We start from the raw sequence: 20,967 nt of genomic DNA on the forward strand, positions 1-20,967 counted from the left end.
AGATTTCATCTGGAAATCATCCAGTGAACTTGTGAATAGGTGCAGCAACAGCACGAATGAACTACTGCCCACTGCCATCATGTTAAAAGTAACAGACAATAAGCCTACACAAGAGCTCAGGAATTCATTAAGAATGTCCCGTGGGAAAGGATTACTACTATAAATTTGAATCAGGCGATGTCCTAAGGTTCTTCTAGACATCCAAGCCTTTCCTTAGCATGACTTCATTTTCCTGGGAATAAAGTCATTTTCCTCAGAATAAATCCTTTTACAAGCATTTAGAGGTCGTCCTTCACCACAGCAGTGAGGCACCGTTTGCAGAAAGCCAAAACAAGACCGGCGAGCGTTTCCAAAAGCACGTCCACTCTGGCACAGCCCAGGGCATGTTATGCTGCTGGAGATAGCTAGAGTGACCCAGCCACCTGGCAGAGTAGGCAGCAGCTCATCGCTGCTGTGGAGAAGAGCATCACACTGTCACTGCCACTGCGTTTTCCTACTAGGGGGAAGGGGTTCTTGCTGACTGTTCCCCTCTGAAACAAAGCAAAAAAAAGTCTGAACAAAGAGACAAAGGGACACTTTCCTTGTGGGTCACGATACCTGCTCCTGCTGGCCTTAGGAAGAGTCATGAAGTTCCTGCTCTGGGGGGTCAAACAAGCTCCCTGGTGTGTGGGTGCTTTGTGCCGCAGACCGGACCTGTGCTGAGCAGAGGTCTGATGCTGTGTATCTCAAGATGCCTCCTAGCAGGGAAGGGCACAACGCTTGGAGAGCCCTGAACCCAGTTGCCCAGATCGCTAACAGAGAAGCCCAGGGAAGACCTTTTGGTAAGGATACTGCGTTGCTGTGAGCCCTGAAAAGGAGGGCAAATGCTGTGCTCTTCCCCTTGCCCTGCAAGCTAGTGGAATAGGGCTGAGAGCCAGACTCCCAGCGTTCCCCACAGACACACGCAGACAAAGTGACCTGATCATGGAGTTACCTTTTACTCTAACAATGTCTTCAGCTGCCACATGTCATCTCCACAAAAAGCTGACAGAGTGTTAGAGATCATAGGTGGAAAGAAGACGCACAAGCAATTACAGCTTCTGTGATATGACACGTGCAGCTTCAGGAAGAGTAATGAAGAGGGAGGACAATGAAACCTAAGAAAGATGAGGCAGTAAAGATGCTAACTCCATTACTATTCCATTTGCACAGAGTCAAAGCAGGGAACTGTCTAGGGAAACAAACAGAAAGGATGCAGCCAGGCACAAGGTGGGAAGTGCTTGTCCTGAAAAAGGAAGAGACTGAGCTTGTCCTTCATCCACTACATCCAGCCTTCTCCTATGCATTCAGACTGACACATACTACAATGACCATTAACAAGATAAACTCTGGGAGTGTGAGATGAAAGAGAGTTTGAATGTTATGGTTTGTTTTTCCCTGCAGCCTCGTTTCCTTGAGCTTTGGTAAATGAATGTCTTCCTATTTGATGATTAAGCTTATCTGGTGTTGGGAGGAACAAGGTGAATCAGGATAAAATCTGTAATTTGGGAGTGCAATGATCGTACCTGCAGGTCATCTCAGCTGACAGGGCTGGCTGGAGAGATTAGATACTAGTGAATGCACCATGGAGGGCACAAGCCCACGGTGCCAGGTTGCAAAGGATCAGCGCAGCGGCTTGTGTTCCTAACAGTCAGCTTTTCAGGAGGAGGTTCCCCCTGCTAGGCACAAAATCCAGACGCAGGCCCAGCAAGAGCTCCTCTACCTCCCCAAACAGGTCTTGAGCCCTGCGGCAGTGATGGCAGTGGCAAGGCTGTGGACTGCGACTGTACCCACAAGGGCTACTCTGAGCACATTCATAAAGGAAGGTGCCAGGATGGGAGACAGCTGGGCAAACTGTGCTGGAGGCAGATGTTGGGGTTAGCAGAGGGGCAGGGGCCGTGGGGTCACAGCACAGAGCTGGCAAGCCAGGAACAAGGAGACCATTAACTTTTCTGATCTCTTTTTGAAGGTGTCCTTTCTGCACACGTGTACGTTTGATCTCTGGGAATCACAGCATCTTGTGGCAAGGAGTTCCCCCATTGCCTTCAGCAAAGCATGAAAAACTACTGTCTCTCGTTAGCGTCAAAGCTCCTGGTGGTTTCGGTTGATTGTGCTGTTAATTCTGCTATCCTGAGAGGGAATGAATGCTCATTTCCTGTTCACCTTTCCTGTATAAGTCACAATGCTGTAGCCACAGGCATCACTTACCAAGCTGGGCAGCCATACATGCTTTATACTCTTGCCTGGCACAGAAACCGTTCTTGCCCCCAAACACCCCTGTTGTCCCTGTGTGGGCTGTTTCTAGTTCTATCCCTTTTGTGATGGGTGGAACAGAACTGCAGGCAAAAACTGAGAGGAGGTTTCACCACAGATTTATACAACAGCAGGATGGGTTTTTGTTCTGTTCTCTGTTCCTTTGTTGATGATCCCTGATGGTCACTTCACTTTTTCCTTGCTGAGAAGTGAGCTGACACCTCCCCAGTGACTCTCTAATCTCTTTTGTGAGTGGCAAAATCTAATTTAAAGTCCATCCTTGTGCAGTGCATCCTCACTTCTGCCATCTGTGCATTACTGTGCATTTACCAACATGGACCACAGTTTGCTGTTGATCTGCCCAGTCCCTCAGTACCATTATTGCCCCCTCGAACCTCTCAAGGCAACTTTAATTGGTGATTATCCTAAATTAGAAGATCAGTAACTTCTGTCCCGTCCCTGCTCACACGCTTTTCCAGACCATTTATAAAAATGCTAAAAAAATCCAAGCCCTAGCCCAGACATCATTGGTACCTTCCTCCACCTTAAAATCTGACCATTAATCCTACCTTTGACTTCCTATCTTCTTGCCTCTTATTAACCACGCGGAGAAAGACAAAGGAATGTATTATAGGATGAAATGGATTAAGGAAAAAAGAAAGCCCTGGCTTCTCGCTTGCCTCCTTCCACCCCTGAGGCTCAGACTGAGTGTAAGCAGTAGGTTACCTGCCCCACAGCTAGGAGATCTGGCCAACTGAGCAGCGAACGCGTTGAGCCAGGCACCCTGGCACCAGCGCACCAGTTTGCTCTCCAGCTTCCCATCCCACCGCTCGGCCGTGCCAGCTCTTCTGGCTTCTGCTTTGGCTTTTGCTCCACAGGGGAGGCAGCAGGACCCTGAACTTTCTGTCAAGGGGCAAAAACGAAGTTTGAAAGGAGGTTTGCTGAGGGTTGCAGACCCCCACCCTCAGGGAGGAGATGCAACCCTTACAGGCAATCCCCAGGGAACAGTCTCCCATCCCACAGCTGAGGGGACACCCAGCACCAATGAAGGTCCCTCACTCCACGACTGAGGGGATACTCGGTGCCGATGGGGGTCCCCCACCCCAAGGCCAAGGAGATGCCAGGTGCCAAGGGGGTCCCTCACCCCACGGCTGAGGGGACACCCAGCACCAAGGAGGTCCCTCACTCCAAGGCCAAGGGGACACCTGACACCAAGACGGTCCCTCACCCCACGGCCGAAGGGACACCCGGTGCCAAGGGGGTCCCTCACCCCATGGCCGAGGGCACCCCTCGCCCCACAGCCAAGGGGAAACCCGGTGCTGAGGGGATCCCTCACTCCATGGCCGAGGGCACCCCTTGCCCTACAGCTGAGGGGAAACCTGGTGCTGAGGGGATCCCTCACTCCATGGCCGAGGGCACCCCTCGCCCCACGGCCGAGGGGATGGTGTCGGGTGCTGAGGGGGTTCTTCACTCCACGGCTAAGGGCACCCCTCGCCCCACAGCTGAGGGGACTCCTCGCCTCATGGCGAAGAGGACACCCAGCACCGACGGGGTCCCTCGCCCCCCGGCCGAGGCGACGCCGGGCACTGAGCAGGTCCCTCGCCCCCCGGCCGAGGCGACGCGGGGGGGCTGAGCGGGTCCCTCGCCCCCCGGCCGAGGCGGCGCCGGGCGCTGAGCGGGTCCCTCGCCCCCCGGCCGAGGCGACGCGGGGGGGCTGAGCGGGTCCCTCGCCCCCCGGCCGAGGCGGCGCCGGGCGCTGAGCGGGTCCCTCACGCCACGGCCGCGGTGGGGGAGGGGAACGCCTGGCTGACGGGGTCTCCCGCCCCCTGCCCGGGCCCCGGCTGACGGGGTCTCCCGCCCCGTGCGCAGGGGCCCGCTCCGTGGCGGGCAGTAGGCGCCGCGGACCCCGGCGCGGGGCTGGGGGGCGGGTCGCGGGTTCGAGTCCCCGCGCGGGCTGGCGGGCGAGCGGCCGGAGCGGCGGCTCACCTGGCCGGGCAAGGCGGCGGGCAGACTTTGCCTCTAGCCTCTATAAAAGGTATAACGGCGGCGTGAGTCAGAGCCCCCGCCTCTCTCCGCCCGCCCTCACGTACACACGGCCCGCGCGGGCAGGCAGGCAGGCACCGAGCCGGCCGCCGCCGCCGGGCACTTGCCGGAGATGAGCAGCACCGGGTTGCGGGTCGCGCTGCTGCTCGTGGCCGCCCTGGGCCGCGCCGGGGCCGGGGTGGGCGCCGAGGACTCGCCGCACTCGCACGAGAGAGGTGAGCCGGGGGCGGGGGGGTCCCTGTGGCTGGGCTGGGGGCAGCAGCGCCCCGCCGCCGCCGCCTTTGTCCCCGCTGCCGCCGCCGCGTCGGGGCTCTGCGCGGCGCCGGCCCCCGCGCCCAGGGGCTGGGGACCCGGCCTGGCGTGCTGCAACTTCTTTTTTCTTTCTTTTTCTTCTTTCTCTCCTGCTAATTCTGCCCCCCCCCCCCAGCACATCGGGGCCCGGCAGCGCAGCGCGGTCCCCCCCCGGGGGCACGGGCTCTGCCTGCCGGCGGTGGCCGTTGTCCTGCTGCCGGCGGGTGGCTTTTTGCGATTTCGGGGGCAGCGTCTAAGGCAAAGCCCCAGCTCCTTGGGTCTCGGTGCCTGTTCTGAGCCGGGGACTGTGGCGCTGCGGGAGTTTGGGGGGCAGCGCCCTGGATTTGCGTCGCGTTTGGGGCTGCGCGCACCGCTGGGATGTTTCTGCTCCTGGCCATGCTCCTGCTGCGGTTCCTGTTACCAGCTTTGCTGGCGGCTTTGTGTTTCCCGGGCAGAGCGTGTCCTCCGTTGTGCCTCTGGTAAGGAGTTGTCTTGACCTGTGCCAGGGCAGCCGCTGCGCGGTCCGGACCCGGCAAGTGTTCGCTGCCAGGAGCTACTTTTGTTATTGCAGTGAATCACGCTTCTTACCAGAGCCGTTCTTGCTGGGCCGAGCGCTGAACAGAAGCAGGGACGCAGATGGTCCTTGCCACAGACATGAAGTAACCCAGGCTGCGGGGTGGGAGGGAGCTGGGCGTTCAGCGTAGCGGCCGGGTGCGCTGGCAGCGAGCGCCTGGGCAGGGCGCGGGGTTAGCTTAGGGGTTGGGAGATGGGGATGCAGCTGGCAAAAGGAGCTGGAGGGGCAGGAGGTGGCAGAGAGGTGGCTGCGGAGCCCGTTAGCAAGGAGCGGGCAGCCTGGCCTTTGCTATGCTGCTGTCAGGGGCTGAAAGTCTCAGCTGTGCCCCCCTTCTGAGGAGCAGGACCACGAGTGCACGAGCTCTGCCAAGCTGCGTGTCTCGGCCTCGCTGCGAGGCATCGGTGCCGGCTCCCTCCCTGGCCCCTCCGGAGGCTTGTGGGGGAGGTAGGGCTGGTGGGCACCCTGCACCAGCCCAGGGTTGCCACAGAGGCCTGCCCAGGTTGCCCAGCCCCAGCAGATGTGGAAGGGGGCTCTGGGAGCCTCCAGCTTGCCCAGGGTCCTGCGATACGGGTATCTTCAGGAAACAGTAGCTCTCTTGCCTACTGCAGCCAGTTTCCTCTCTCCCCTCTCTTCAGGCCTGTCCTGTTCTCCATTTCCTCCTCTTTTCTTCCACCTGAGCCCATTTCTCTTGCTGTAACCTCCTATTTGACTCATTCCCCTTGGGTTTTCCCCATTTTTGCTCGCTTCTACTCAGGTGCCCTACGTGCTGCAGTGTGCTGCTGCCATTTCCTCTTTTCGCTGGCACCTGCCGGCGTGGGAGCGCTTGGGTTCATGGGGAGCAGGAGCGTGCCGTGGTGCAATGTCTGCCCTATGCCTTCCCCCACCCGAGCAGGCCTCCGTGGGGAGCTGGCCCGAGTCCCGCATGCCATGGCCCAGTCAGTCCTCCCCCAGCAGCACAAAGAACAGTCCCTGCAGCGACCTGAGCTCCTGATGGCAGATTAAAGGCTGATCCCAAAGGTTTGCAATGGGTCAGAGTTTATGAACACAAAAGGGCTTTAATGCAGCCAGGCTTGGGAGGGATCAGTGCCCCCATGGAGCTGTGTCCTGGGAGGAAAGGGCCTGTGCGGGCTGTGCGTCTGCATGGGGAAACCAGGGCTGTGCTTGCAGAGGAAGGGCCTGGCAACTTGGAGCTGTGCCGCAGGAGAAGAGGATCTTTGTGGGGGTCCCCAAAAGGGGCAGCTGGGTTGGGCACCCCGTTGCCCAGACCCTGTGTCAGCTCGGTGCTCGCAGCACCCTGGCCTGGGGACCTGCCTGCAGCCGGTCTTTGGGCAGGGGGAGCACTGCGGCACAGCCTGCGTGCCTTGACCAGGCCATCGCCTTTGAGGGAGACGTGTTTTGTAGGCTGAGCTCTGCGGCTGGTCCCTGCTTCGGGACTCTTAGTGCATCTCTGCGCACCCTGGTACTTGCTGGGCCATTGAGCATCAGAAATAACACCCCACTTTCCCTCCTCTCTGGACCATGAGCTCTTGTGGTTCCCCGCCCCAGGTTGGGACCTGTCTCCTTGCCCGGGAGCACAGCAAGGTGGTCCTGCCCTGGCATCGCTGTGTCAGCCAGCCTCATCCCACAGGGCCTTGGCTGCCAGGCTGGGATCTGGCCCAGGGGCCCAGCACGGAGAGGGGGAGCTGGCAGGATCCCAGTGCCCTCCGTGGCTGAGCACGGGGCCATCGCGTGCCCAAGGGAAGGGAGCGGGGTGTCTGAGCTGGAAGCGAGCCTGCTGTCCCGCCTGCTGCACACAAGCCGTCGAGTTTCTCTTCGCCTCGGAGCTCAAGGCGAGGAGGTGCCGTCGGACAGCATCTGCGGCGTGAACGGCACGCGGTTGCCGCCCTGCGTTTCAGGGTTGCCCTGCAGTGGCTTCAGGCTGCCTGTCCGCTGATCTGTGGGAAAACTGAGGGTGGAGAGGGGCAGATGGAAAAGGCAGACCCTCTGGTGCCCCTCCGAATTGCCTAGCTCTGCTGCGGGATCCCTCCGGCTCCATGCAGCCAATCCCCCAGCCTCGATGAGAGCAGAGTCTCTCTCGGAGCGTGTCGTCCATCCCCACGTCCCTGTGGCACGGCGACATCTCCTCTCCTCTGTGCTGCCTCGGAGCAGCCAGCAGGTCCAGCTCCTTTCTTTAGCCTACCGTTGGGCTGGCCCCTCACCCTGCCAAAAGCTTCCCCTGTCCTCCCAGGCAGCAGGACATGCTGAGCAGCGAGCCGCTAATGGCAGCGCCCGCCTGAGCTCCGCGGGAAAGCGCTGCTGGATGGTGTTAGGTGTCACGGAGGGAAGGGAGCCGCTCGCCGCAGCGCGAGCGTCCCAGAAGCGGGAGGGCGGGGGGAGAGCGCAAAGGAGAGCACAACAGGGAAATCGGCTGCCTCTGGGGCTATGAAACATCCTCCCCCCTGGAGAAAGGGAACAGCATTTAGTGTTAAGCTGGACCAACCCTGCGGCTCAGCTGGAGGGGCTCTGCGTGGCTTTTCTCGCCCTCTTCTCCCAAGGCAGTCGGCTCCCTGCTGCGCTGCCTGGCTGGGGCCCCCCGCGAGCCCTCTCCTTGCGCGTTACCTCCCAGCGCGCTCATCCAGGTGGTGGGCAGCGGCTGGGTTTTTCCCCCAGGTTTCTTGCAGCGCTTTACAGTGCCTACCCGGGCTGTCAGCGCTGGCAGGTAGGGCAGGGCGCGCGGCGCTGCATCACCCGCTGCTGAAATGCAGCCACCTCTGTTGTGGTAAATGGCAGCGGTTCAGTAGCAAGGAGAACTGGTGTCTGGCAGCTTTCAGAGGGGGAAGACTGTGCTCAGCTGGGGAGTGTGGGAGGTAGGCTGTAATTATGCAAATAGACATTTGGGCAGGGCAATGGGTTAATGTTCATGGCACGAAGGGCTGTGAGATTGCGAATGCCCCCACGTGGAAGGGACTGGAGCATTGCAGCGTGCCCGATGCTGAGCGGGCATCGGCTGCGACGCCTCCTGGCAGCGCTCGGCGCACATGCCGAGGGGCCCAGCCCTGTGCACCTGGGCCTGTGAGATGTTCGCTGGCGTGGGTGGCCTGGCTGCTGCTGCTGCTGTAGCTGTGCCCAAATCTGTGGGATCAGGGAAACTAATTTGGCTGGCCTCGGTGCATGGATGAGTGCTTCTGGGTACTTTTTGCTCTGGTTGCTGGGAGACCCCCGGGAGAACTTGTTCTGGCTGAACTGGGATGGATCAGACTCCTTGGTGCAGCTGCAGCCTTGAGGTTATTCACATGGGTGGTAGGAGGCTGGTGGAGCAGGGAGGTGCCAGCACCGTGCTATCGCCCCATCTATGACCTGAGCTTTGAGCCACTTGCAGTGTAGGCAGAGTCCCTGGAGCTGAGCAGAAACGGGGTGCTGCGGCAGGATGTGCGTCGACTGCGGGCTGTCGGGTCACCGTTCCCAGGCCTGACCTGAATACCCCTCTGAGATGCCACATCCCCGTGCTGCAAGAGAGGAAAGCTGCCAGGGCATATCTTGAGGGTCCTAGTCACAGAATCACAGAATCGATTAGCTTGGACCTCTGGAGATCATCTAGTCCAACCTCCCTGCTCAAGCAGGGTCACCTAGGGCATATTGCCCAGGATCACATCCAGACGGGTTTTGAATATCTCCAGCGAAGGAGACTCCACCACCTCTCTGGGCAACCTGTTCCAGTGCTCTGTCACCCTCACAGGGAAGAAGTTTTTTCTCAGGTTCAGATGGAACTTCCTGTGGTTCAGTTTCTGCCCACTGCCTCTTGTCCTGTTGCTGGGCACCACGGAGAAGAGGCTGGCCTCATCCTCTTGACACCCTCCCTTCAGATACTTGTACACATTTATGAGATCGCCTCTCAGTCTTCTCTTCTCCAGGCTGAATAGTCCTGTCCATGACTGCTATCGGTGGAGGATCCTTGCACCCCTTTTCTTTCCTCTTTACCCTCCTGCCAGCACCGTGCAGTGCATGTGCCTTTGCAGAGCCTGGCAGAGCTGCCACCCTCCTCCAAGCCACTCTGAGAGGCAGCCTGGGAAATCACAGCCTGCTCTGACCTTTCTTGTCGCTCTGGCCGTGGCATCCGTAATGCCACAGCTTCTTGCCTGGTGCTCCATGCCAGGACGGGAGCTGGCACTGCCTGCCACAGAGAAGCGTGGAGTGCAGGCATCCTCCCTGCCACAGGAGATCTGGCATGTTTCCAAAGTTCACATGCTTCTCCCTCGTGCTTTTGCTGGGCACCCTCAGCCCTGGCCTCCTAGGGAAATACTGGGAGGGATGTCTGTGGAGTGATTTTCTTCCTGGAGACAGCGGATCAGGAGCAGGAAAGCTGGGCTTCTGCACATGGGCTGCCTTCATCGGACCTGGGCTCTCAGGCTGACCATGACGGACAGTAGTAGCATCTTTGGTGCACGCCTGGATCTGCATTGGAGAGAGGAGGGCAGGCTCCCACTGTGTTTGGGGCCTTATGTCAGACGTCTGGGCCTGGGAAAATGTGCCTCTTCCTTTCTCACCCGTGAGCTGGAATCCACTCCTATTAATAGCGAGTGACTGTCAATAGCTGTTGTCAGCAGCGGTGCTGGGGCTGGAGCTGCGCCTGCCCCTCCTGCATGCCGGCCCGGCCAGCGGGTGTTCGCCTCGCTGAGGCAGGGAGACAGTCTTGGTGCTGGCCTCATGGCTGGACCGTGCTGCTAAATGCTCCCTTGCGTCCTTGCACCCTTGGGAACTGATGGGAAAGGGGCATGGGTGCTGCCCCAAGCTGTGGCACCCAACCTGCCCCTTGCTGCTAGGTGAGCTCAGGGTGTGCTCCCCATCTCGTCCCGGGTCCATCGCGCCCCTCTGCCCACCCCAGCACCCTCACTAGCTGAGGTATGCCAACAGCCTGTGTGCACCAATGCTGCACCCACGGTCAGCACGCTGGTAGGAAGAGGAGGAACCCTTGAGCTGTGCCAGCCTGGGCAGGGGCATGGTCCTTAATGGGGTCTTTTGGCCTCGGGACAAATCTGAGCCCATGTCCCTCCTGCCTGGAGCTCTCTGCTTGCTCCTAGCCTCAACCTGGAGGAGAAGTGTCCATCTCCTGCTGAGAGGCCAGGCAGCTGCTGGGGAAAGCCCATGGGGCATGCTGACGTGTCCTGGGCCAGGGGATGTGCCGCTGTGCCATGGCTGCAGCGCTCCCAATGGGCTGCCCGTGATGTGGGGCTTGGAGAGGTCCTAGCATGGGCCCCTGTCCTTCCCCTGCCCTTCCTAGGGAAAGGGTTTGCCTGTGGCAGGACTCTTACGCACCTCTCCATGGGAGTTTGGGTAGTGTGGACAGGTTGGGGGGGCCATAAGGGCCTGCTGGGACAGGAGCTGGGCCTGGGACGCTCGGAAAGGTGTTTAGTCTGGCACTTCTTCCACTGGGAGCCTGCCCCAATGGCTAGTGGTATTTGCTCTTGAGTAAGACGTGGTTTTGGTGGCTGTTTTCCTGATGAGGAAAACTGCAGACCTGCCTTGCTAAATGCTTTTTCTTGGGACGGCGGGAGGCTGTGGCTGCTCTAGAGTAGCTGGAAGAGCATTTGTGCCACTTCTCAATGACGGAAGCCACTATCTGTGATTTTTACTGTCGTAACGATGATAACAAATGGCCAAGTCCCAGCTTTCCCCCTGCATGACATGCGCGGGAGACCTGGCCTTGCCCTGGGGACCTTGACCCTTTCGGCCGGAGGCAGAGCCCTCCGGGAGCATCCCGCTTGCCACGGTGGAGGCAGGGGGGGATCCAAGTGTGGTGGGAGCCTGGGGACCCACACCCGGGCCAGGAGTGCTGCCCGGGGAGCTGTGCATGCTGCCAGCCTTTCCCTTCTACTCACACTCCTTTTTTTTTTCCCCTTTTCCTTTTCAAGGTCCTGGCCAGGGTCACTGGAGCTATAAAGGTAAATACCCTGTGGTTACTCCTGCTTTTTCCTACCACCCTACAGGCCCTGGGCCTGAGCCAGGTGTGGTTAATGATTACAGGGCTCCCGTGTGCACCCCACAGCTCACCTTTCCCTCCTGCCCAACCCTGCCAGCTTCGGCAGTGCCGATGGCTGCCCAGGGGCACGGCCGGCTGGATGGGCCCAGGCAGGTGCTCCCATTTGGCTGGGAAGCAGTGGCCCTGCTCAGGGTTTCCCCAGCCCCCTTGGACGCGATGGGGATGCCCCTTGTGGTCTGGCTCTCCTGGCCCCAATCCCATGCCAAACCGGGCTCTGCTCTCTAGGCTGGACTTGCAGCCTCTGCGGGGACTTTGACCTGCCCAGGGCTAAGCCTATGTCCTTGGTCTCCTTCCCTCCTCTCCTGCCATGGCAGGGCTGAGCCTCCCCGCCGCATCCCGGACGGGCATCACTGCAGCCCTAGTGCCGAGGCAGCCGCTTCACAGCGCGGTGAGCTCGGGGCGCTCCCACAACGGGGCAGGTGAAGTGACAGGCTGGAGGGCCAGGCTGTGCAAAGCAGCCAGACTGTAACGAGCTGCAGAGCAGGAGCTCCTCTGCCTGCCAAGTCCCCTCGTAAATCATCTTCTCACGCTCTTCCCAAACACCCCTAAAATAGACTTTCCTGGCAGCTCACCACGCTCGGAGGCCTTGTCCTAATCCAGCTGCCCACAGTCATGTGGCAGCACAGAGCTGCTCCCATGGATGCTCCCAAGCTACCTTGGGGGAAACTAAACTGTGTGCAGGGTTTATTCCCTGGCCTGTGCTTGTCCCCTTCCCTCCTTTCCGGCGTGCCCCGTGCCCGGGCGGTCTCACGCGCCCTCCCTCCCGAACCAGACTGGCAGGAGTGGAACTTGCACTACCCGGACTGCGGAGGCATGATGCAGTCACCCATCAACATCAACACGGCCAAGACCATCTTCAGTCCCCAGCTGCGGCCCATCCAGCTCTCTGGCTACAGCCTGCCCTCCAAGGAGAGACTCAAGCTGAAAAACAACGGACACACAGGTGGGTGGCTGAAGGGATGTGGCACGGGGCTGGCCTCACCGAGGCCAAGCCGTTGCTCACAGCCTCTCCTGGCAGGACCGGGCTGGTCTGAAACTCTTGCGCTCTGGTCTCTGGTGAGGTTGCTGTCTTGTAGGCTTCATTCATACGGTCTCCAAGGCCAAAAGGGCAACATTAGGCTGTCTAGCCTGTAAGGCCCAAGTGCTTTCCTGGCTGGAGTGGAGAAACCAAGAGATGGAGAACTCACCGCTACCTTTGGGAGTTTGCTCCAAGAATTTATTGTAATCCACACTTCTTTTAAAAATGGATCCTGGTACTTCTGATATAAGTTTGCAGCTGTTAGTTCCTCTCCTACATTTCACTGTTAAAGGACCATTTGGTCTCTGATATGACTTTGCCATTAAGGTATTTACCTCTTAGGCTTTTAGGACACAATATCAGTCAAATTCCTTAAGCTATGTGTTAGGATGTTATCTCAGGATCTTAAGGCATTTTTTTATGGGCCTTTTATATGCCTTCTCCAATTTTAGGGCATTTTTTGGAATGTGAGGACACAGTTTATTCACAGTATTTTAGCATCAGTCTCACCCTGCCAGGTATAGAGATTAAACCCACCTCCTTCCTGCTCACTACCCCACAGTTATGCATCTGGGAACAGTGGGTCCTGTGTGCTACCATGTCCTTGTGGGAGCGTGTCAAGTGTTATGTGTGTACTGATGTCGTCATGGCTCAGGGACTGGCAGAGGTAGTAGAGGTCATGACTTAAAATTCATTGAAGGTGTGATAAAGCAGCTCACTGCCTTGGTAGCTAGCAAGACAGATTGAGCTGGTCTGTGCATTAAAGCAAACTCAAGGAGTTAGATTTGCTGCGCATGGTCAGAGCAGCCACGCATTGCATGCACGGAGCTTTATAATGCCTCCTGCCCTAGCGTGCCTGCATAGTTAAACTACTTGAGCTCGGTAGTTGCTATTTTAGACACCCTGGCATCTGGAGTTGCTTAGTGTTCAGAAAAGCAGTCATAGCACTTTCAGAGAGAGAACAACTCATTTCCCATGTGCTTATAAGATGCCCTTTTTATTATGGAAACTGCCAATCTTCTGTGATCATTATGAAAAGCCAGAAGTAACTAAAACATCGCACATCTACTAGAATATTTGTACAGTTAATCCTTCTTATACTATACAATGTACAAAGTTCTGAAGTGAGAATGACTCATATAAATAATAGAAGGAATGCACTAATTAAGATATACAAAAGAAATGTAAAAGCAGATAAACTTCCAGAGAGGGAGCGATTTCTCACTTCCTGTATTTGAGTTTTGTATCTTTAAGCCCAGTAGCAGGGAACAGAGGAGGGGACGAATGACTCATCATGGTCATATTATGCTGTTAATCCTGAATCTGCGCTCTAGCTCAGTGATGTGACCAAGAGATATTTCACCTATAAATACAGAGGAAGGAAAAGAGTTGATTTTAAAAATCAAAAGGAGGTGCTCAGAAAGATATGACAGCCTTCCTCAGGCTTCAGAGATTGTTCAAAATATCAGAGCTATTTTGTGGCCTGTCCCAATAACCCAGCTTTAAGATTTGCCACATTGCTGTATGAGGACTGACTTGCTAGCCAGGACTTGGCCACGGTTTGAATCAGATTAAAGTAAAAGGCAGACAAAAGTATGTATTTATAGCATCCATACAGGCAAAGCTTTAACTCTGAATGACTGCAGAAGAGTAATGCTTCCATAACAGCAGTCCTAGTGCTTGTCATACACTTACAGGCCACTTTACTTGAATGGTCCTAGCTTGCCAATGATACAGCGCTCTCTTTACAGCTACTCTGCTCTCATAGGTGTTTAACGCTTCACCAATATCTTTCTCCATGAATTTTGTCTACAGTCTCTTTATGCTTGCTTACTGAATAAATTATGGGGTAACATCTGGCTTAGAACTAACCCCTGGGAGATTCTGCAGAGAGGTTGTTCTGCTCTTCGGTATTTCCCCAGCAGCTACTTTTGAAGCTTTTTTTTTTTTTTTTTTTTTTTTTTTTTTTTAAACCAAGGTGTCCTACAACCTGAAGCTGAAAGTTGAAGCCAGCTGCATTGGCACAGCTCTGTTCATTGCAGCCTCATTAAAGATTGAAAGAAAGTTTGTTTGTTGTGACCAATTTCCACAAACCCAAGGTGACCCTCTCCCATGAGATGTCTCCTCTGCGCTCCTGTATGAAGGATCAAGCTTTGCATTTTACTGACCAGCCTCTTCCTTCTGCTCCTGCAGTTGTCCTTAAGCTGCCCGAGTCGCTGGCCATCACCGGTGGCTATGCCCAGCAGTACAGAGCTGTGCAGCTGCACCTGCACTGGGGCTCCCTGACGGGACCTGGCTCAGAGCACACCATCAATAATCACCGCTTTCCCGCAGAGGTAAGGAGCTCCTGCTCCTCCTTGCCGCCCTCCGCAGTGCTGCCCTCGCCTCTCCCAGCGTCTGCACAGAGAAGGTGCTGGTGTCCTGTCCCATGGCACCATTTGCCGCTGGATGAATGTTGTAATTGTTTGGCAAGGATCTCTGCTTCCCCGATCGCCTCTGCAGGGTCAGAGTTTAGTGTAGGAGAGCACCAGCACCTAAAGTAAGAGCTGTGTCTGTGACGTGGCCTGCAGCACAAAGGCAGCCCCTGAGGACGCTCTGCCCATGGGTGGGTTTGGGTAGAGCTGGCCTGAAGCAGGGACAAGGCGAACAGGAAGAGGTTGCCCTGCAGGAGAGGCAGCACACCCCCCCAGCATGCCCTGAGATGTGGTGGACTCTTCCTCAGGCAGCTGAGCCTGTTCCCCCCCGTGCTGCAGCCCGGCCCTGGGCTGATGGAGCAGGAGCCACGGTGGCCCCAGGCTGGGGGAGACAGCCCCCTGGGCAGCCTGCTGCGGAGAGCTGTTTACTCTGAACACAGACCGCTTTCCTACTCTGCCAGGTCCCATCTGGTTTTATCCCTCCTTCTCTAGCACTTGTCCTCAAACCAAACCCAGCTCTGCAGTAAGTTGTCCGTTCCCCCCACCCCCTTCCCCCAGGGCAGGTTTGCTGGCTGTGACCAGGGAAGTTAAGGTGGGGAACTCTTCACGCTTGCTGCCCTGCAGTGGCATGTTTTCTTGGCCCCACCAGCATGTTTGCTCCCTACGATGGGTGCTCGGTGAGGGTGCACGTCTCTCCTAGCCCTTGCTGTGGCAGGTTGGCTGCGCAGAGCCCCATGGCGGTGTGCACCTTCTGGATGTGCCTGTGCTGCATCGGGGCTTGCACCTTTCCCTTCCAGATCCACGTGGTACACTACAACACCAAGTATGACAACTTTGAGGAGGCGATGGTCCACCCAGATGGCCTGGCAGTGCTGGGAGCCTTCCTGCAGGTGAGGCCAATAGCTCAGGCTAGGGCAAGAGGGGTAGGAGCAGGACTGGGCGGGGAGCAAGACTAGGGTGGCAGAGTCAGCCACAGCTCCAGGGACAGGCAAAAGTGCCTGGGGAGAAGGAGACTGAGGGCAGGGTGGCCCTGGTGGGGGGAAGGGGCTGACTGGGGCAGGGTGCCCTGTGTTGGGAGCAATTCCTGCTTGCTGGCACTGCCATTGGCTGCCTGTTCCACTCTGGTCTCTGTGCTCTTCATTTCTGTGGGGGCTCTGCTTTGCAGGTTGGGCCAAGGGAGAATCCATACTATCGGCAAATACTTGAGCATCTGTATACAATCCAGGGAGAAGGTAAGGCACTGTCCCACCTAGTACTTGTCTTGGGGTGCAGCAGCCAGGCAGGGAAACTCAGTGCATGGCAGAGAAGGGCAGCAGCCCACACAGAAGAGAAGCGTTGCAGAGTCTGTGCAGAAACAGCTTTCCAAGGTGCCCTTTGCAGCGCTTGCGCATGCTTTCTCCTGACTCCAGGGCAAATCTGCTGCCCCTGGCTCGACCATATTACAGCCAGGGAGCAGGTTCCCTGGGTAAACGTGGTGCAAAGCTAGGCTTGGGGATGCCCCGGGTCAGATCTGCTCTAGGGATCCCCATGCTCTGGTGCTGTTCCTGTCTGAGGTTTTGTGTTCTGGACAGTGTTGCCCCATAGTGGGACGGTGCTCTTCTGGATAGCCTGGCCTCCCTGCTGGGTTGCACTGCTCTAACTGGTGTTTCTTCTCCCAGGTGAAGAAGTCCTTGTGCCTGGATTCAACATTGCTGGCCTGCTGCCTGCCAACCTGAACCTCTACTTCCACTATAACGGCTCTCTGACCACCCCTGCCTGCTATCAGACAGTGAAGTGGACAATCTTCAACCAGACCGTGCAGCTGTCTCAAGATCAGGTCTGTCCGGGCACCGAGCCTCTCCCCCTGCTCTTGCCCAGCCTTTCCCCGTAGCGTGCAGCACCCTCGCTCCTAAGCCAGGCCCCGGTGGGACTCGCCTTGCTCCCGAGCCATCTCCTGAAGGCAGGGGCTCTGCTCCCGAAGGCAGGGCACCTTCGGCTCTGCTCATGCTGCTTTCCTGCCAGATCTCAGTGCTGGTGACGACCCTGAGGGGGGACGACGACAGCCCTCTGCAGAACAACTTCCGGCGGTTGCAGGAGCTGCATGGGCGACACGTGCTGGCGAGTTTCCAGACTGCCCTCACGTCGGTGAAGCAGCTGCCTCCTGGTAAGGAGAGTGCGAACGTGCTCAGGTCATACTCCGCTGTGAGGTGCGGGAGGGACAGGCTGAGGAGTCGGAGTCAAGGTTTTGCTTCTCTCGTGGGGATGCAGTGTTGGCATGGGTTACCCTGCCCGGCAGAAGACTTACAGCAGCACTGGCCTCAGGGTCCCATCCTCCCCCACTTTGCACACTTGTCTTGTCCTGCATGGGGAAGATCAGTTTCTAGGAGTGATTTTTGTCCTCGGTCATGCAGAAGCAATAGTAACACAGGCTGAAGGATGTATGGGGCAGGCTTAAAGGCAAACAGCAAACTCGTAGCAACTCAGGTGCTTGGGAACGTCATCCTCAAATCTAGTAGCTAAATTTAGTTCGGCGTTCACCTTGCGCTCAGTTCGTCCGCGAAGGCCTTTCTTGTGTTGGTGGTTTCCAACTATGTGTTTGTGGCTCTGCAGAAATTCCTGTCAGTCCTCAGGTGCGACTATCACTTTGCATCACTGAATTCTTGCCTGTTTCTATACTTTGAGATCACTTGGGCTTTTCTGTCCAACATCCTGTTCCTTTCCTGTTCTGATGGCATTTCCTCCTTAATATCATTATTCCCACACCTTGTGTAGGGTGACTAATAAAAATAGTACACAAGATTGGTCCCAGGCCTTCGGGAAAAACCTCAAGTAACCGCATGCTGGCATGCCACTTCCCCTCTCCGTTCCAGCTCCCCGTAGCCAGCTCACTGCTGGCCGTATGCTTTTAATCACCGTGTTCTTCAGCCTCCCGAGCACTTTCCCATGTGGCACTGCATCAAATGCTTCACTGAAGTCTGGAGAGATAAAATCTACTGCATTTCCTTTGTCTAGAATATCAGTTATCAAAGAAGGATATCGGGTTAGGCTGGCATGCTCTATCTTTGGTAAACCTGCTAGACATTTTATCACATTTTCCATTTACCTCCAAGCCTTTTGTGACTTTCTTGCAGAAGCTGTTCTAAGGCCTTTAGTTGCTGAAGCTTAGATGAGGGGGTGGAGTTGTCCAGCTCAGCTTTTTCTTTTCTTATTTGCTATTTAAATCAAACAACCCCAACTTTAACGAACCCGTGAAGGCCTTGTTCCTGGATTTGCAGTTCTGAGTGCCAGGACGCTGTCCCAGTAGTCCTGGATGTGATTACCTTGCCCCCTGCCTTGTGTGCATTGGGTTGTTCAAGTTTTGTTCCCACTTCTGCTCTGATAATTAGCCATCATATGCCTTTGCCCCATGCACTGGACTTATTGAATGCTGAGATCAAGTGCTTATTCAGCTTTGGGGTCATGTCTCACTTAGCTTTCATCTATACCTCCTGTGCCCGCGCTTGTTGATCTTTCCCGAGTCGCCAGCAGTTCAGGAAAGCAGCACTGGCCCAGGCTGCTGGGTGAAGGAGGCAAGTTCGGCTGAGCTGCTGGGTCCTGCTGGATATTGCCCACAGATAGATAGTGCCACTCCGTGCACGATACAGATGTGTACAGATGATAATGCAACCCTTTTAAAGGCAATGGTATAGTGGTAGGTAAATATTTGCCTGGCACGGCCCCCACCCAGTATTTAGGGCCCAGACACAGTCCCTGCCTCGATGCTGGCCGCTGAGCCGTCCCTACGCGGGATGCCCTGCCGGAAACAGCCAGGGCCGTGGGGACGCGGAGGTGGCTGCACTGCCTCCCACCAGCCTGGTGTGGGCTGCCCACTCTCTCTCGGGGGCAGAGGCTGGCGGGAGCCTGTCTGCACCTCCCCAAGCCGGCAGTGAAGAGATGAGCCTGTGTTTCATCCCACTGTTTACCCACAGGCAGCGGAGGCTCTCCAGGGAGGCCGCCCCTCGGGGGTGCTGCGGGGGCAAAGCCCAGCCTGGCCCCACGAGCAGGTACCGCTGTGCTGGTGGTGGGCCTGCCGTTTCTGCGGGGAGCGTGGGGTTTCTTGCCCTGCTCCTGGCTCGGGGAGCTGACTCGCCTGGCCGGGCTCTTGCCTGGGTTGCGCGTCCGCGGGCCACTGCAGTGCTGCTCTGCCCGCTCAGCTCTGCGGCCGGCTGCTTTCCAGGCACGGAGCAGCAGAGGGCAGAGTGGTGGGGGAGATGGCTTTTGGCTGGGCTCAGTGAGTCTTCCATGTTAGGTGGTGGTTCAGCAATTCTTTTTTTTTTCCTTTTCCAATGTTTCTGGCTGCGAGCTGCTCAGGGTGCAAAGGGCAGCCCTCCCTCGACTGCTCAAAGAGGGTGGGGGATTTTGCAGACCACCTTGCTTTGCCTGTGCTACCCCCTTAGCTCTGCAGACTTGACACGCCCCCTCGACCCAACACCTTGGGAAACCTCTTGACCATGCCGTATCTCTTTCAGGTGGTGACAGCTCATCAGAGGCAGGTAGGTGAGAGCCCTGGGGCTGCTGGCCCAAAGGAGGGAGGTGGGTAACGCAACATTGGGGTGGTACCTGCCTGGGAAAGGGGTGGCCCGGCAGCTGTGCACTGAGCTGGGAGGGTGCTGAGCTGTCCTGGGCCTCTGTAGCATCTGTGCAGTGGGGGGGGGGGTCTCACAGTTGTCCTCTCACATCTGTGTTTAGGTGCAGAAAAACACACGAGTTCCTTTCAGGCAGGTAAGCACGCTCAGCCGAGGCTGCTGGCTTCGGGTCGTCTTTGCCTTCTGTCCATGGGCTCCTGGCCTTTCCCAGCCTTGCCCCATCTCCCTTGGCCCATAGCTGCAGGGGACCATCCCCATTGTAACGTGCCTGTGCTCGGCTCACTTGCAGGGGATGTGCTGGCTGTGCTCTTCGGGGTGCTCTTTGCTGTCACCGCGCTGGCCTTCCTGCTCTACATCCACAAACACCGCAACCAGAATGCACGGTGAGTGATGGGATGTGCAGGGAGCTGCAGGCTAGGAGGAGGGGGGCTGCATGGATCGTGGCTGGGGACAGGGGACTGTGAGGTGCCAGGGACACATCTGAGGCAGCAGTCCCTGCTTGAGTGATGGAAATGTGTGCCCATGTATGCATGTGTACGTGAAGGGGGGGGAGGTTAAGGGTTGTCTCTAGGACAACGAGTGCTAGTCTCATGGGAAAGGGGTTAGTAGGGCTTTTTTAGTGTTGCCTCTTCAGGCCCCCCTCCCTGTCTGCTCTAACACGCCTCTGCTTTTCCTCCCCCCCCAGGCTGGACTCGCCGACCAAATCCAAGGTCATCTACACGGCAGCCACCACAGATGAGAACGCAGTGTGAGCCCTGTGCCACGGCAGCGGTCCTGGCACTGCTGGCTCAGCCTGCCACCCCACAACCCATCACTCCTGCCCTGGCTGATGGGAGGGCTGTCACTCCAGCATCCCTCTGCTGCATGGGTTGCCACACAGAGAAAGTTCACCTGGGGCAGCATCTGCCCTCAGCAGCTATTTTTGTTATAAAAAGATAAAAACATATTAAAAAAAAAAAAAAGCAGAAAGCCTGCTGTGGTGCCAGCCCTGCCTCTGCTCTTCTGGTGCTGGGCTGTGGGAGAGGAAAGGGTGCCAGAGTAGCCAGCCCCATGGCGCAGGGATGCCAGGACTCTTTCCAGACAAGCAGAGAAAGCATCAGCCTCTATGCCCCAGGCAAAGCTCCAGAGCAAGCAGTGCTGGGCTCCTAGCACAGCCTGGCCCTGCCCTTCATCGCTCTGGGACTTCTTCCTCCTCTTATTTGTGTAAAGCGCTGGAAAAATACAACCAGGAGTTGGTATGGCCAAAGAAATGCAGAACTGAAGAGGGCAGACCCATTGCTTCCTCCCTGGCCAGCCCCTGCCCCCACCCAGTTCCCCTCTGGGTATGCTATAGGCTCTTGTAGCACTTTCCTCAAATCACCTATGCCCTCTTCTTGCTTACCACCCCTGAAGCCTCTTGTTCAGTCAGAGCCAAGCCCTGGACCGCTCCCTACTGCTCTGCAGCCAAGAGAAACGTGCTGGGCTTAGGAGAGGGAAGGAACCTGCTGCTCACCACCTCTGAGCAGCCTCCGCCCCGAGGGTAGCCACTGCCCCCTGCGAGGGTGCTGCTGGGAGAAGGGCTGAGGGGAGGAAATGCTGGGGCCTAGCCCACGTTAGGAGGGACAGAGCAGGAGCAAGGCTTCAAGGCAGTTGTGGGAGTGCCATAGGGGCAGAATGGGCCCAGGATCCTCAAAGCTGCCTTCCAGAAAAGACAAAAACAAAGCTCTCCTAGTTCCTTGACATCATTTGGAGGGACA

At 57.0% G+C, this 20,967-nt stretch overlaps 1 protein-coding gene across 3 annotated transcripts in view; it reads left to right on the plus strand.

Moving 5' to 3' along the window:
- The window catches only part of LOC104147768 (carbonic anhydrase 9), a 35,966-nt gene extending 15,787 nt beyond the window's left edge, over positions 1-20,179 (plus strand). Inside the window, exons 1-13 of one of the 3 annotated variants that reach the window (XM_068925154.1) lie at positions 4,351-4,529; positions 11,068-11,097; positions 11,968-12,138; positions 14,407-14,549; positions 15,425-15,517; positions 15,793-15,859; positions 16,286-16,443; positions 16,629-16,770; positions 18,575-18,649; positions 19,115-19,138; positions 19,335-19,367; positions 19,521-19,614; positions 19,917-20,179. In XM_068925154.1, the coding sequence (XP_068781255.1) occupies positions 4,427-4,529; positions 11,068-11,097; positions 11,968-12,138; positions 14,407-14,549; positions 15,425-15,517; positions 15,793-15,859; positions 16,286-16,443; positions 16,629-16,770; positions 18,575-18,649; positions 19,115-19,138; positions 19,335-19,367; positions 19,521-19,614; positions 19,917-19,983 (1,200 nt within the window). In that variant the 5' untranslated portion in view covers positions 4,351-4,426 and the 3' untranslated portion in view covers positions 19,984-20,179. Of the gene's footprint in view, positions 1-4,350; positions 4,530-11,067; positions 11,098-11,967; positions 12,139-14,406; positions 14,550-15,424; positions 15,518-15,792; positions 15,860-16,285; positions 16,444-16,628; positions 16,771-18,574; positions 18,650-19,114; positions 19,139-19,334; positions 19,368-19,520; positions 19,615-19,916 lie in introns of those variants that run through there. The other 2 variants (XM_009680598.2, XM_068925155.1) reach the window with 2 other exon arrangements.
- Positions 20,180-20,967: the final 788 nt, after the last annotated feature.

The sequence above is a fragment of the Struthio camelus genome, chromosome W, assembly GCF_040807025.1.
Source record: "Struthio camelus isolate bStrCam1 chromosome W, bStrCam1.hap1, whole genome shotgun sequence".
NCBI lineage: Eukaryota > Metazoa > Chordata > Aves > Struthioniformes > Struthionidae > Struthio > Struthio camelus.